The 13,104-nt window shown below is 45.9% G+C and overlaps 1 protein-coding gene across 1 annotated transcript in view; it reads right to left on the minus strand.

The window, feature by feature from the left end:
• Positions 1-13,104, minus strand: part of TECTA (tectorin alpha) — a 68,242-nt gene that overhangs the window by 5,811 nt on the left and 49,327 nt on the right. The window contains exons 13-19 of the mRNA XM_078058848.1: positions 10,140-10,523; positions 7,936-8,222; positions 6,205-6,500; positions 3,368-3,478; positions 1,996-2,198; positions 824-987; positions 123-371 (exon numbers count right to left, since the gene is read on the minus strand). Coding sequence (XP_077914974.1) covers positions 123-371; positions 824-987; positions 1,996-2,198; positions 3,368-3,478; positions 6,205-6,500; positions 7,936-8,222; positions 10,140-10,523 — 1,694 coding nt within the window. The remainder of the gene's footprint in view (positions 1-122; positions 372-823; positions 988-1,995; positions 2,199-3,367; positions 3,479-6,204; positions 6,501-7,935; positions 8,223-10,139; positions 10,524-13,104) is intronic.

Consider the following 13,104-nt stretch of genomic DNA (forward strand, 5'->3'; position numbering starts at 1 on the left):
GAGCATTCTGGTTCATGGATGCATAATACAACATTAGCTCCCACTCTCTTCTCTAAAACCTGACGTGGACCAGTATTTATCTGAAAGGCTCTGAGGCTGTCCTCTGATAAGAGGCCACTCACCCTCCTTCAATGATGAAGTATCGGAGTTTGTCATTGCTGTCGCGGGAGGGGGTAGCATAGCATTTGTTCAGTGTCAGGAGCAAGTGTGTGGAGTCAGCTCCAACCACAAAGACCCCTACGTACAGCACATCTCGAGTTGTCAACACCACCTCACCCTGGCGGTAAGGATGTTTGTAGGAAGCATTTTTGTAGAGCGCCATCTTGGTGGTGAAGCTGCCTTCTTGGGTTGGAACTGTGAGGTTAATGACACTAAAAGGGAAACAATCATGAGGCAAGGGACCCCAAACAATTATATGTATTCAATTGCTACTATTTTCAAGCCAAAAACGCAGAGGGAAGGCAAAGCAGATGATAGCAAAGTGTAAGTCCAAAATGGTACCCAAAATGGCAAGCCACATGTGGCAATTAAAATGAAAATTAAATAAAATTTTTAAAAAAATCAATTCCTCAGCACCCCTAACCACATTTCAATTGCTCAATTTTGACATACAGCTATTGTATTGGATAGTAATACAGTACATTTCCATCATTGTAGAAAGTTCTATTGCACAGTGCTGGTCTGAGGCATTTAGGTGCAGAAAATATGAACTGTTTCTTCCCTAGTGTTTCAAAGACAAATGCTAGCAAACAATTTTGATTATGCTAACCTTGACTGTCAAGGAAAAGACAAAGCAATGCACACAGCCCATGAGATTCTTTACCTTAGCATAGGCTTCACAACAGAATCTAAAGAGATCTTGATATCCAGCTCATAAGCGCACGAAAATTCCACATTGATCGTCCGGTCCCTAGTGATGATATTGCCAGTGTTGTTGGCACTTTCTATCCAGACTGTGTTTTTATACATGATATGAGTGCCATTGGACTGCAGAGCAAAGGAAGGTCAGAAATCATTAAATGTGGGAGTATGTGGCTTGCATTTCAAATCCACAGCCCTGAAAGTGGGGAAATGGCTTCATTCCATACATAACCCAGAGGCTGGTATAAGTCAGGATGGAGCAAGCTTCAGCATTTACTAACAGTAATAATGAAAGTATTGCAATAGATGTCAACAGCACCCTTCAGTCTGATAACCTTGAGTGTCCACGGAGGCTGAATCCATGTACCCTGAATTCTAACTACAACTAGCCCTAGTTATCTGTGGGAACCCAAGCTGGGGACAGCATGAAGTATTGCCATCCCAGGGTAATATAAATCTTCTTTTTCAAGTCCTAATCCAAAATCTCTCCTGCACCAAATCTTCTACCAGACTTTCCCACAAGGACCACAATGAACAAAGGCAAGTTGCACCTGCTCACTCCTTTCATTCCCTGATAAAGTGCTAATGAACATGGTTATATATATATAAAATATATATACATATACATACATATATATTTTATAGGAAGGAACAGGAGGATAAGAAGGATAAGAAGGGTAACAGGAGGATAAGAAGCAAGATGCTTTGCCAACCTATACATTGGATAATCTGACATGAAAAGTTGGGACCTTGATGTATTTCTGCAGCCAACCGTTACATGGTGTCTGGGACACCCTTCCCCCCAAAAACTCTTCCTTTACCTGGAAGAACAAGAGAAGCATGAACAAGGTAACAAAAATTTGTCAACATGTAGGGCAAAGGATGACAGCGGACAGCGCAAACCGAGGACAGGAGCCTGTCACTTATCCTGATCTTTCAGTTCAATTAACCACTCAGCACCCGATGATTCTTCTCTCCTTGATGTCTTTCATGTCGGATATGTCTTGTGTTGTTTTCCACGGAGGATATTTCTAAGTAAACCACCCTGAAGTTGGCTTTAAAGATACCCAACGTGCAAACCCTCGGGGCTGTCACTACCTCAGCCGGATGTCCTTTCCGGCCCCAGGTTCTCACCTGCACGATGTTGCCACAATTCCCTTTGGTGTTGTTGATCTGAAAGGAGATGAAATCTTCCCCCTCGATGTGGGAACACTGTCTGTCGTTGATCCTCACACCCTCCCTCTCAAAGCCGAGCTGGAAGAGTCTGCACTTCGATATGGACACTTCCATCTGGGCCGCCTTGCAGGTCACCTCCGCATCAATGATGTCATGGGAGTCTGCAGGGAACAGTTAGTATGAAAGGCAAGTCGGGGGGGGGGGGCTGGTGGCGCTGCAGGGGTGGGGGTGAGGCGTCCCACGACTGGATCCTTGAGAAGAGGCTAGTGATCTTCACACAAAGGCTGGGCGTTTCTAATTAAGCTTTGATCCAACCAAAAGAGCACATGAAGTTATTCAAAGCAATAACCAGGATGTTGTTAAGCTTTTTAAAAAAGATTAACATGCTAGTAAAGTGTGTTTTGTCTTTTCTTCACAAACCTGGACCTTGCCCCACTTTGGTTGGAGCTACTTTCCCCTAAGCTGTGTACCGCATCTGGATTATCCTAGAGAGGCTAAAAGATGTGCCCCGGGGTGAGAGCAGCTCCGGGCAGGCCACTCCTGGAGCCCCCACTAGGAGATTTTTGACACTATTAGGCCAATTGACATTTTCTAGGAGTACATAAACACAAGCTAACGAGCACTAGAGAAACAGAGAGAAGGATTTTATCTGCTCAGGTGAAGCCCTTGAACAGCAGCCCTCCTAGGGAATCTTTCAGTCAAGTAGAATGCTGCAATTTAGCACATGCCTTCTGAGTTATTTGGTTCCAGCAAGGGCACGGGGCTGGGGGGGGGGGGGGCAAAGCAGCACCCCCTTCAGGCCGACATCATGGGTGTGCCCGGTGGGGACAAGGCCTTTCCTACCTTATGGGCACTGAGGTTAGGAGTGGGACATGGGGTCCTAGGTGTTTACTGTTTGCTTCAAACCCCGCAGTCTCCTTCAGGACCAATTAATCTGGCTTTCAACCAGTCTTAAAGCACCTGGCACTCTCGCTCTGAGGGTTTCATGTTTGCGTCAAACTGCCTGACTTCCCTGTGAGACTAAAACATCAATTTGGATCTCTCTGATGTTGAATGGGGCCTCAGATGGAATTGGCTGATTCTATTCATGTACAAATTTAGGTGTTATCATTTATTGAAGAAAAGGCTGTAGCTACGAGGAAGCGAACATTAGCCTACTTTGAAGAAGTCAGATTGCTTCCTCGTTCTGCTTCAACGCTCACGAAAGCTTCACAGGGTAGGTCTCTAACTAGGGCGGCTGCATGGGCTCCACCCTTGGAGTCCTTCTGCGCGGCCGCCAGGCCTCCGCATCAGGCCCAGTCTGGGTGGGGAGGCAGCAGGTGTCACTCACTGTTACCGTAGGGGGGCGGCTCCACGCAGCCACACAGCTCTCCTCCGTTTTCCAGCTCACAGGTCCGGTTGGGACAGTCCGCCCCCACACAGGGATCTTCAACCACTCCTGCTAAAAAGGAAAACAAACACAAACACGCACGACTTGATTTTCACACCCATGCTCGGCAGCAGGTGGCTGCACTCTGGACTTGCCACTTTCATGGAATTGGCCGTGGTCAGATGGCAGCTGAGGATGAACAGACAAGGCAACTTTCCAGAACACGATGACAACACTAGTGATCGGGGCCCTGGCACTGGGCTTTGGTATCTCCTCCAACCCTCACGATCGCTCTGCATGTGAACGAAGTACCATTTCACAGCTGCAACATGCCCAAGGTCCACACAGTGGAAGGTGAGTGGTGAGAATGGAATACAGAGACACAGCGAACTGCCAAGATCTACCCCGATCCCTGTTCTTACCACACTGGTCTACCATTACACGCATTTGTATCTTTGCACTTACACAGAGTGGGGTCCAACCATTTATCTCCATCCTCCCTTGCAGCCAGCCTCCTCATAGTTGCTGCTCAATAAATATTTGTTAAGAATGAAAATTTTAGGGCCAGTAAAGTCCCAGAGAGGTCCTTCAGATAGGACTTGCTGGTCTGTTTTGATTCATGGTCTACTTTCCCCATAAACTTCTATGTACTTAATTTTATAAAAATAGACAAACCCAAACCTACACACAACTCGCCGGCACTGACTTAGATTAATTGTACTGTTTTGCCAACAAGGGTAAAACTGTAAGTAAAAAACAAATGTATGTGGAGTGCCATCATCATCATATTATAAACAATTATTTCTGTAGCAGATGAGTCCACAGACCACCTGCAAGATCGTCAACTCCCCAGTTTAAGAAACACTAATTGAGAGCATTTTCTTTTAGATGCTCGTTTCTTTATTTAAAGAACCTTTCTCCCTATCAGATGTAATAATCCTCCTATTCATCATGGCATGGGATGGTGAGTGCTAAAGAAACAACAACTGTTCAATCCCAGCATGAGCCAAGTTAGCTTCAAGAATTTAAAAACAAAGCAAAACCCCGTGCTGTCTCAGATACTTCTCCTGACTCAGCTGCCACGCCCCTCTGCTAAGTAACTCACTGTGATACGTGGGAGTTTCGGGATGGCTTGGCATCACCCTGTCTTAATTCCCAGAAAGACCACTAACGGAGAGCCATCAGCATAATTTAAATACATTTATTTTTAAAGGCTTCCTTTTATAAAGATCCTTTCATTTGACCAGTGTGTCCGGTGCCTACACAGTGCACACAACGGCCACTCAGCGAATGTTACGGCTGATTAACACGACATGAAAACAGCCCAAGAGAATAGCAAAGTGGGGAGGCTATAGCCCACAGAAGGAAAAAAGCACTTCCCTTACCAATATGGTGGTCCATATACCAATTGGCAAATAAGACATGCCCTTATACAGAGAGAAGTTCTTAAAGGTTCAAAACAGTTCATTTTAAAATTATTGAAACTATTGCTTATTAACACAACAGGGTAAAATATTAAAGTTATCAAAAAATGTATGTTGATTTCCAAGAGAGACTAGTAATTTGCTTGTTAAGAGTTTCTGAAATCAAGGGCGCCTGGGTGGCTCAGTTGGTTAAGCGACTGCCTTCAGCTCAGGTCATGATCCTGGAGTCCCGGGATCGAGCCCCGCATCGGGCTCCCTGCTCAGCAGGGAGTCTGCTTCTCCCTCTGACCTTCCCCCGTCTCATGCTCTCTCTCTATCTCATTCTCTCTCTCAAATAAATAAATAAAATCTTTAAAAAAAAAAGTTTCTGAAATCATTGGATACATATTCTAATCAACTACATTGTTTTTAGGTTCTGAATTAAGTGCATCCCTACTCCTGGTCAGGTTTAGTCTGCAAATTTACTGACATGCATGCAGTCTTGCAATGTGCCAGTTTTTGTGTTGGTACCTGGATGCACACCGGGTTGGCAAAATACACACACTGTTGGCCACAATTTCATACTGCATTAAAAAGACAGGTGATGACACATTTATATATGTTTATATACATATTTGCTCCATCTGTTTGATTAACTTAGTAAGAAAATGACCAAATAATATAATGGATCTACACATCAAAATGATTTTCTTACTACAGAAAAAAATATAAGAATCTATAGATCTACTGGGTGACGGGCATTAAGGAGGGCACGTGATGTGAGGAGCACTGGGTGTTCTATGCAACTGATGAATTACTGAACTCTACATCTGAAACTAATGATGTACTCTATGTTGGCTAATTGAATTTAAATTAAAAAAAGGAGTCTATAGATCATTGGTTTATCAGCTAATTTAATATATGTACAATCCCTTTATAAATCCAACCACAGCTTCCTTTCAAGGCAGGCAGATAGAGTTGGTGCAATTCCAACTCAGCTTGCCACTTGCCACATGCCTTCCCTTTCTGAGCTGGGCTCTGACCCATGTTCAAGGAGGCGAGAAGAGCTGGATTCGAGATCTGAAGGCAGTCAGTATGTTCGTCCCTCTACCTCATCAGTTACTAAACGGGTGCTCCTCCAACCCAAAGAACCTCATCTGCCCAAGCTGGTGTCCCAAATTCCATAGCTGGAGTGGAACCACAGGCGAGTGAGGCTCCCCTGAAATGCCCCCGTCCCCATAGAATCTCTGCTGTAGCTCTCAACTCTTTAAGCCTGGGGACAGACCTATGGCTAAAGGTGGAGGCCAGCCAGCCAGGCCTAGCCCAAGCGGTGTTGCCTGCAAGGCTGTTCTCTTAGCTCGAAAAGAACCCGCAGAAATAAAATAATTCTCTTACAGCAATTCTCCTTCTCGATCCACTCAGTGCTGAGGATCCCGAAGGAGCGACAGGACTCCCCATAGGCTGCCAGGGAGCCACAGACCTGGAACTTGTGGTGGTTGTAGCAGCCGTCCAGGTAGCAGGACTCGTAGAAGGGGAGGGGGTCGAGAAGCCCGTAGCAGGGCTGGAAGAAGCCCTTCATGTCCGTGAGCTTCAGGCAGTAGCCGTCGCCCTGCATCTTCTGGATGTGCACATTATCACACATGGCCGTGTACTGAGAGAACTGCAGCTCGTTGCAGCTAGGAGCGAGACGTCTGGTCAGACGAAGCGAGACCCAAACAGCCCCCCGAGATCCCCGCTGGGAGGGAAGACCCCACCTGTTACCTCGTCTGCTAATCCGGAAGTCAGTGAAGTATGTGGATTCCAAATGCTAATTAGCTATGTGATCTTAGGTAAATCAGGGCTACTGGCCTCAATCTATCCATCTAAGAAAGCGGCACAGTAATTCCTATTGTTGCTATCGCCGGGAGAAGTGAGGGTAAACTAAAATAATGGGTCGGAGGCCAACGTGTCAGATGAAAGGCAGATACCGATATGAAAACTGTTAACCTTTGATAGGATTGATACCATAACCATGAACAGGTATTGATATAATAACCAATAACAACCATAATAATAATGAGAGTTACTATTATTATTAATCAATAATAGTAATAATGATAGTTGGTATAATAGTTGTCTAGAAGCCTTCTAAACTACCTCCCATATAGCTATCAGAGACCAAAAGCAAAACCGTCACAAGAAAATTGGTATCCAGCTGAAATAGTTTATAAAGCAAGAAAAGGAAGGGAGGAAGGAAGAAAGAGAGGAAGGGAGGAAAGAAGAAAGGGAAGAAGGGAGAAGCTCAAACAGAATCGTAACTCCTCAGGAGGAGATTCTGGACTTTGCCACTTACAGGGCCCCTCATGTAATTCATTCTGCTCTAGCTTCCATTTCACCTAGAAAAGGAAGAGATTGGACTAGATATTGCCTGAGGTTTTTTCGGCTCTGGGTCCTATAATTCAGGATCGTCTAATTTATGAGATAGTATTCTGTTTATACCCGCGTCATTTCCCCATCTGGGCATTTAGCTGATGCTAAAGTACAAGGGATGGAACCTTTATAAAAGCAAAGAATTAGCATGAAAAAGAAGCATATCTATAGATCCAGAAATGTATTACAAAATTCAGCAGCTCAGAGGTAATCTGAATTAAGTACCTTTGGAATAACTTGTTTAACTCATTCTATCTCAACTGGCAAGAGAGGGGCCTCATAATAACTTTGGTGACTTCCATTTTTGAAAAGGCTTTCCTGATCTCTGCCAAACTCTACCTGCATTCTGGTGAGAGTCACGGACACATAATTAGACCCAGCCCTGGGAAGCAAGGGACTTTTTCTCCTAAGTCCCAGCAGGTGGGCAGCTGGTCAAGACCTCAGGGGTTAATCCTGGGCACCCTCTTCTGTTTGGCCAAGGGCTAGATGACATGAAGACTTGGAATCATATCATCTAAGCCCAGTTCCTTCCTCTGCCATTCAAGAAATTACTTAGGCCTCTGCTGTGCCTATTTGTCTCATGAAAACTCCCAAGACCTAGGGCTCAGCTCTTTGCAGGAGAGGAGTGGTGCTACTCTAGAGAGTGCATTCCTCATTAACACCTGTCATGGACACGGGAGGACGTGGGACACTGAGTCTAGCAGCTGGAACTCTCACCTCTTCTGCATGCCATTGGTTTTCCAGCTCTGGGCCAGCACCACGCTGCTCACCACTGGCTTCCCCCGCAAGGTCACATAGTCATCAGTTAAGTCCCCATTGAAGTTGCCACAGAGACCACACACTTTGTTCTGCAGCCTCTCGCTGATGCTGATTTTTATGACGTTGAAACCATTGTAGTAGATCTGGATGTCGGGGCTGGTGTCTATCACCAGGAACCCCTCACTGCTGTAGATTTTGGTTGCCAGCCCAGTTATAAATGGAACATTCACTTGTGTGCCATTCACCTGTGGGAGATGGGGGAGAGAAAGTAGATTATAGTAGGGGTTGGCAGTTGTTCCTATAAAGGGCCACTATAGATGTTTATAGGCTTTGTGGGCTATATGATCGCTATTGCTACTCAACTCTGCCCTCAGGGCATGAAAACAGCCCTAGACAATATGTAATTAAATTAAGGAGGCTGCATTCCAATAAAGCTTTATTTAAAAAAAAAAAAAAAAGGCAGCAAGTGGATTTGGTCAAATTCTGTAGCTTGCTGAACACTGCCTTAGAGTTTAAAGGCATTTACTCATCATACTGTCCACAGTTCCCCCCAAAGCTGCAAAACATGGAGGCAGAAAGATAAGAAAACATTATAAAAGTACAACCCACTACAAATGGCTGGATTTTTGTATAAAACTTTCCCCAGCATAAACCAATTACTGAAATGAAATCCCAATCCTGTGCTAAGGAATGTCAAACACGGTTGAAATGAATCTGGGGATCACTGCCATGTTTATTGTTTTCTTGTGTATAAGGTCCAAACTGGAGGTCTCCCCCACCCCAAAGGTCCTATGGGCACAGTATTTTCTGCATTCATCATTCACCTACTTTCTAACAGTTTCTTTTCTTAGCCCTTAGGACAGAACATAATGTGCTTTTCCTGTACTTACCAAATAAATTGATTCCCCCCCGCCCCCGGTTATTAGTAACTTTTGTTTCTTAAAAAAAAGCAGAACCCTTTTGCAAAATATGATTCTTTACCATTTTGGCCAGCTTGGAGTATTTTATTCAGCAATAATGTCAGTTTTGCTCTCTCGGGTGGTCATTTTGACTTTCTAGCTCCCGTATTCGGGAGCAATGCAGTTGTGTCTATGTGGGCCAATTTGTAAGAAGAGCTGGAGTGAGTGTCAAAACCAGTAGCAGCTTTCACTGAAGTTAAAAACCAGTATTAAAATCCAGACTCTTCCTTTTAAGCTTGCAAAATACCGCCAGTCTTTTGCCTAACGCTGCACACTAAGCTATCTGATGATTTTCCAAACAAAGATATGCTCAATGCAATGAGCCAGTGGCGGAAAGCAGAATACACACAATAAGCTTAATTCTGGAAAACGTTAATGTGTGTGTCCTGGCTCTCTACCTGCCCCTCCCCAGCTGGACTCACAGCACTGGGGACTGGCGCCATCTTTCAGGTCTGCCGGCTTGTGAGCAGCCTGGTTTAGCTGAGAGGCTGGAGGTGGCTTTCAGGAGTTTATCAGAGCAGATTATATCTTACATGGAAGGGGCGGGAGGAATCCAAGTTGGGGAGCTGTATCAGTTATGGGGGTTGGTTGGAGATTCACATTTATTTAATATGCCAGTCTAAGATTCACCAGAGACCAGCCAGCCAGGCTAAGGGAGGGCCAACCTAAGAGAAATCCACCGTATTCAGCCTCCCATTTTCTTTCGCTTGCTCTGTCATCATGGAGCCCTCTGATAGTGGGGGATGCTCCATCAGGTTTTTAGCGAGGTCATTATTTTTATAGGCAAATGCTTGCCTTCTCCTGGCTTTTAGAAAGGATAGCAGAAATGAAAGAGCTCGGCTTGGTACAGCTGAGCAGAGCCAAGAATACTTTTAAGGGCTCTGAAAAACAAACAAGATGCTTTTTGGAAATTAATCCAGAGTCAAAGCTGACTTATCTACCGTTTTATCACCTGAGACTCTATTAGCAGCCACGCTGTCATTAGTGGCCCCAGAAGGGTCAGCAAAGGACAAAACAGGGCCGGTTCTCATGCCTGCAGAATCTTTAGACTTTCATTCCTGAAAATCTGGTCATCTGTGTAGGGCACATGCAGAGGAACAACCTACTATCCTCCAACTGGGTTATCCGGAAAAACCGCAAGGTCCCCTAGCCAGGCCCTTGTTCCGGGGCACGTGTCTGAAGAATCGACCACAGGCTTGTCACCTTGACGGTGTTCCGGTCGTTGATGAGAATCTGCTCTTCGTTAATGTAGAAGTAGACGGGCGAGATGATGGTGAGGTTGGGCGCCGACCACTTGTCGAAGTTGATGATGAGCTGGAAGGAGATGTCGGGCAGCTTCTGGCAGATGGTGGAGAGCACAAAGGCGCAGTTGGCGGGGAAGCGGAGGAAGGCGCCGTCGAAGGTGCGGAAGACGCCGCCGCCGGCCGCCAGGCAGTAGGAGGTCTTGGTGCTGAAGCAGCCGCGCACCCCGTTGCGCAGCGCGCACTCCTCGTCCGACTTGCACTGGCGCGGGTCGCACTGGATCAGGTTGCGGCGGAAGCAGCGGCAGCGCCGCGTGCAGTCGCTGTTCCAGAACAGCTGCTTGGGCTGCAAGAGAGGTGGCGGGGGTTAAATGCTGGCTGTGGGCAGTCCCGGGGGACCCCTTCCCCCCTGTGTCCCGGGGGCCGCCTCCATGTGGACCCTGTTCCGGGCTGGGGGCTGGGCTAGCCTCCCGCCAAGGGGGCTGGAATCTGCAACAGGGAGCAGGAGGGGGTTTGCTGCCGTGTAAACGTGACATCGGTTCCACGCCACTCGGATGCCAGACGACATGCAGTTTAGTCTTTATTGGTTTCGGTCCAGAACTTGGGACCCTTATACAGCTGGATTGTAGACCTAATCACAGCCAACCTGTGAATGTCTAGCTGTTAGAGGAAGTAGGTGAAGAGGAAAAATATTTGGTAGGAAAGTACCAGCTCCACCTCGAGGATGAAATTTCAATTTGCTCGGGGCGCCTGGGTGGCTCAGATGGTTAGGCGTCTGCCTTCGGCTCAGGTCATGATCCCGGGGTTCTGGGATCGAGCCCCACATCGGGTTCTTGGCTCAGCGAGGAGCCTGCTTCTCCCTCTCCCTCTGCCTCTCTCCCTGCTCATGCTTTCTCTCTCTCTCTCTCTGTATCTCTGTGTCTCAAATGAATAAATAAAATATTAAAAAAATAAATTTCAGTTTGCTCAAGAATGATAAAAGTGGCCCTTCAGATCTTAACTAAGTTAAAAGAAAGTTATAACCACTTCCTGTGATGAGTCATTTCAACATTCAGTGAGTACAGCCATTCCAAACTTTGTCTTTACTTATCTACTTGGAATTTCCTGTGGTGGCAAGGACCTCCATTCCTACGTGTTCTGAAGGGAGGGATCTAGAGAACAGAGAGGTTCTGGGCTTCAGTTCCAGCCCTGGACCCTATGTGTCCACCCTGAGGAACACTACCAACCTCCCAGAGCCTCCGTTTGCTCAGATCTCAATTGGAGGTAACAATACAGTCTTGCAGGGCAGCCCTGAAGATTAAATTAAGTAAGACCTTATAAGGCATGTTTCCTGGCATAGCATAAGCACTCAATAAATTGTAGATGCTATTCTTACTGGAGAAGAGCCACTCATGCTCTTTGAGAAGGTGAGAAATTACATAGTTACATAAAATACCTGTAGCAAAGTCTATATTCCATGGTGGCAGCCTATAATTTCCTATTCTTCCCCAAACAAGCAATCATCTGTAGACCCAGTTGTACTTGGTGGAGTTTGTGCTCTTGAACTTGCCCTTGTTCTAGATTGAGAACTCCAGGGAATAGTTGGAAATTGGTCATGATCGTCCAGGTGGGGTGTGGTCTCAACAAGTAGACCGCTTCGAAAGACCCGTGATGTAGGCACTAATTCAATTGACCAGAACAGCACTCCCCAGAGATGTGCCAGCTAGGCACAGGAAGGCCTCTGCTTCTGTCTGGTCACTGTTTCCGGCTTCATGGATAGACTTATCAAAATCCCAGCTATCACATATGAGTAATGATCGGATTCGAAGGTAAATAGATAGAGAACGAGATCTCCAGGACAAGTTTTCTCAGTGCAGTGCACGTCAAGATGCCACTGCTGATTCTTTCGTCCTCAAAGTGAAGTTATTCCTGGAACCAAGGCTTTCCTCCTTCCAGACCTGAAAAATATTCCTGGTGCCAGCCGCCTCGCAAATTGACTTCATTTCTCTTATCAGATTTGCAGAATAATTGAGTGGATGGTCTGGCCTCTCTCTGATAAGAAGTCAGACATTACATGGGCAGAAAGAGAAAAATAACCTGGCATATGTGGATATGATAAAGGGTAAATAACTCATCCCCCAGGAGAACTTGATCATGAAGCTAGCTTCACAGGGAAGTCACTGGGCCCAGCGTGGCTTTCTTTACCTTAGTTAGACCTGGCAATGACAGCTGGGTGAGTACCCTACATGCTAATGGCTAGATGTGTTCTCCCTTTATTTCCAAAGAAATTTGTTGTATAACCAAACCCGCAAGCTTGTTTGAATAGTGGCAAGGAGATGTGGATTATTTGTTCTGTAAGTTTGCTACTTCCCAGATAGAAGCCTTTGTCAAAACCCACTGACTTTCTGATAAAAATCGGATAATCATGTTTATAGTGCTAATAGCCGCGGAGAGCTCTCTCTACCTGCGTTTCCTGAGAGTTCCAAGGGCTTTTATATGCATCATTTCATTAACACGCCTGGATTTTTTTATTGACAAAATGCTATTCAAGGGAATAAAAACAACAAACACAATAGCATCTCCCAACTATTGAGCTGCTAGGTGCCAGGCACCTGATGGAGGTTATTTCTACAACAACCGTACGGAGCTGGTATTAGAGCCACATTTCATGGAGAGGGCACCCGAAGCTCAGGGAGATGACACAGCTTGCTCAGTGTCCCTCCACCAGTGGTGTGGTTCAGCGAGGCTCAAACCCGGCTCCGTTCCATGATGCCATGGACACCTGGCAACCCTGCTGAGGGGTGCATGACACCCCTAATGGATGCAGACTCTTCAGTAAGTCTCCGGACCCGGGAGCAGAGATTGCAAGAGTGCTTTTTCAGCTTTGAGTCTGGTTATCTCTCCTCCGAGACTGTGAGAAAAATAGTTATTTTGTTATTTTTTTCTCA

This window comes from Halichoerus grypus, chromosome 11, assembly GCF_964656455.1.
Source record: "Halichoerus grypus chromosome 11, mHalGry1.hap1.1, whole genome shotgun sequence".
Classification (NCBI taxonomy): Eukaryota; Metazoa; Chordata; class Mammalia; order Carnivora; family Phocidae; genus Halichoerus; species Halichoerus grypus.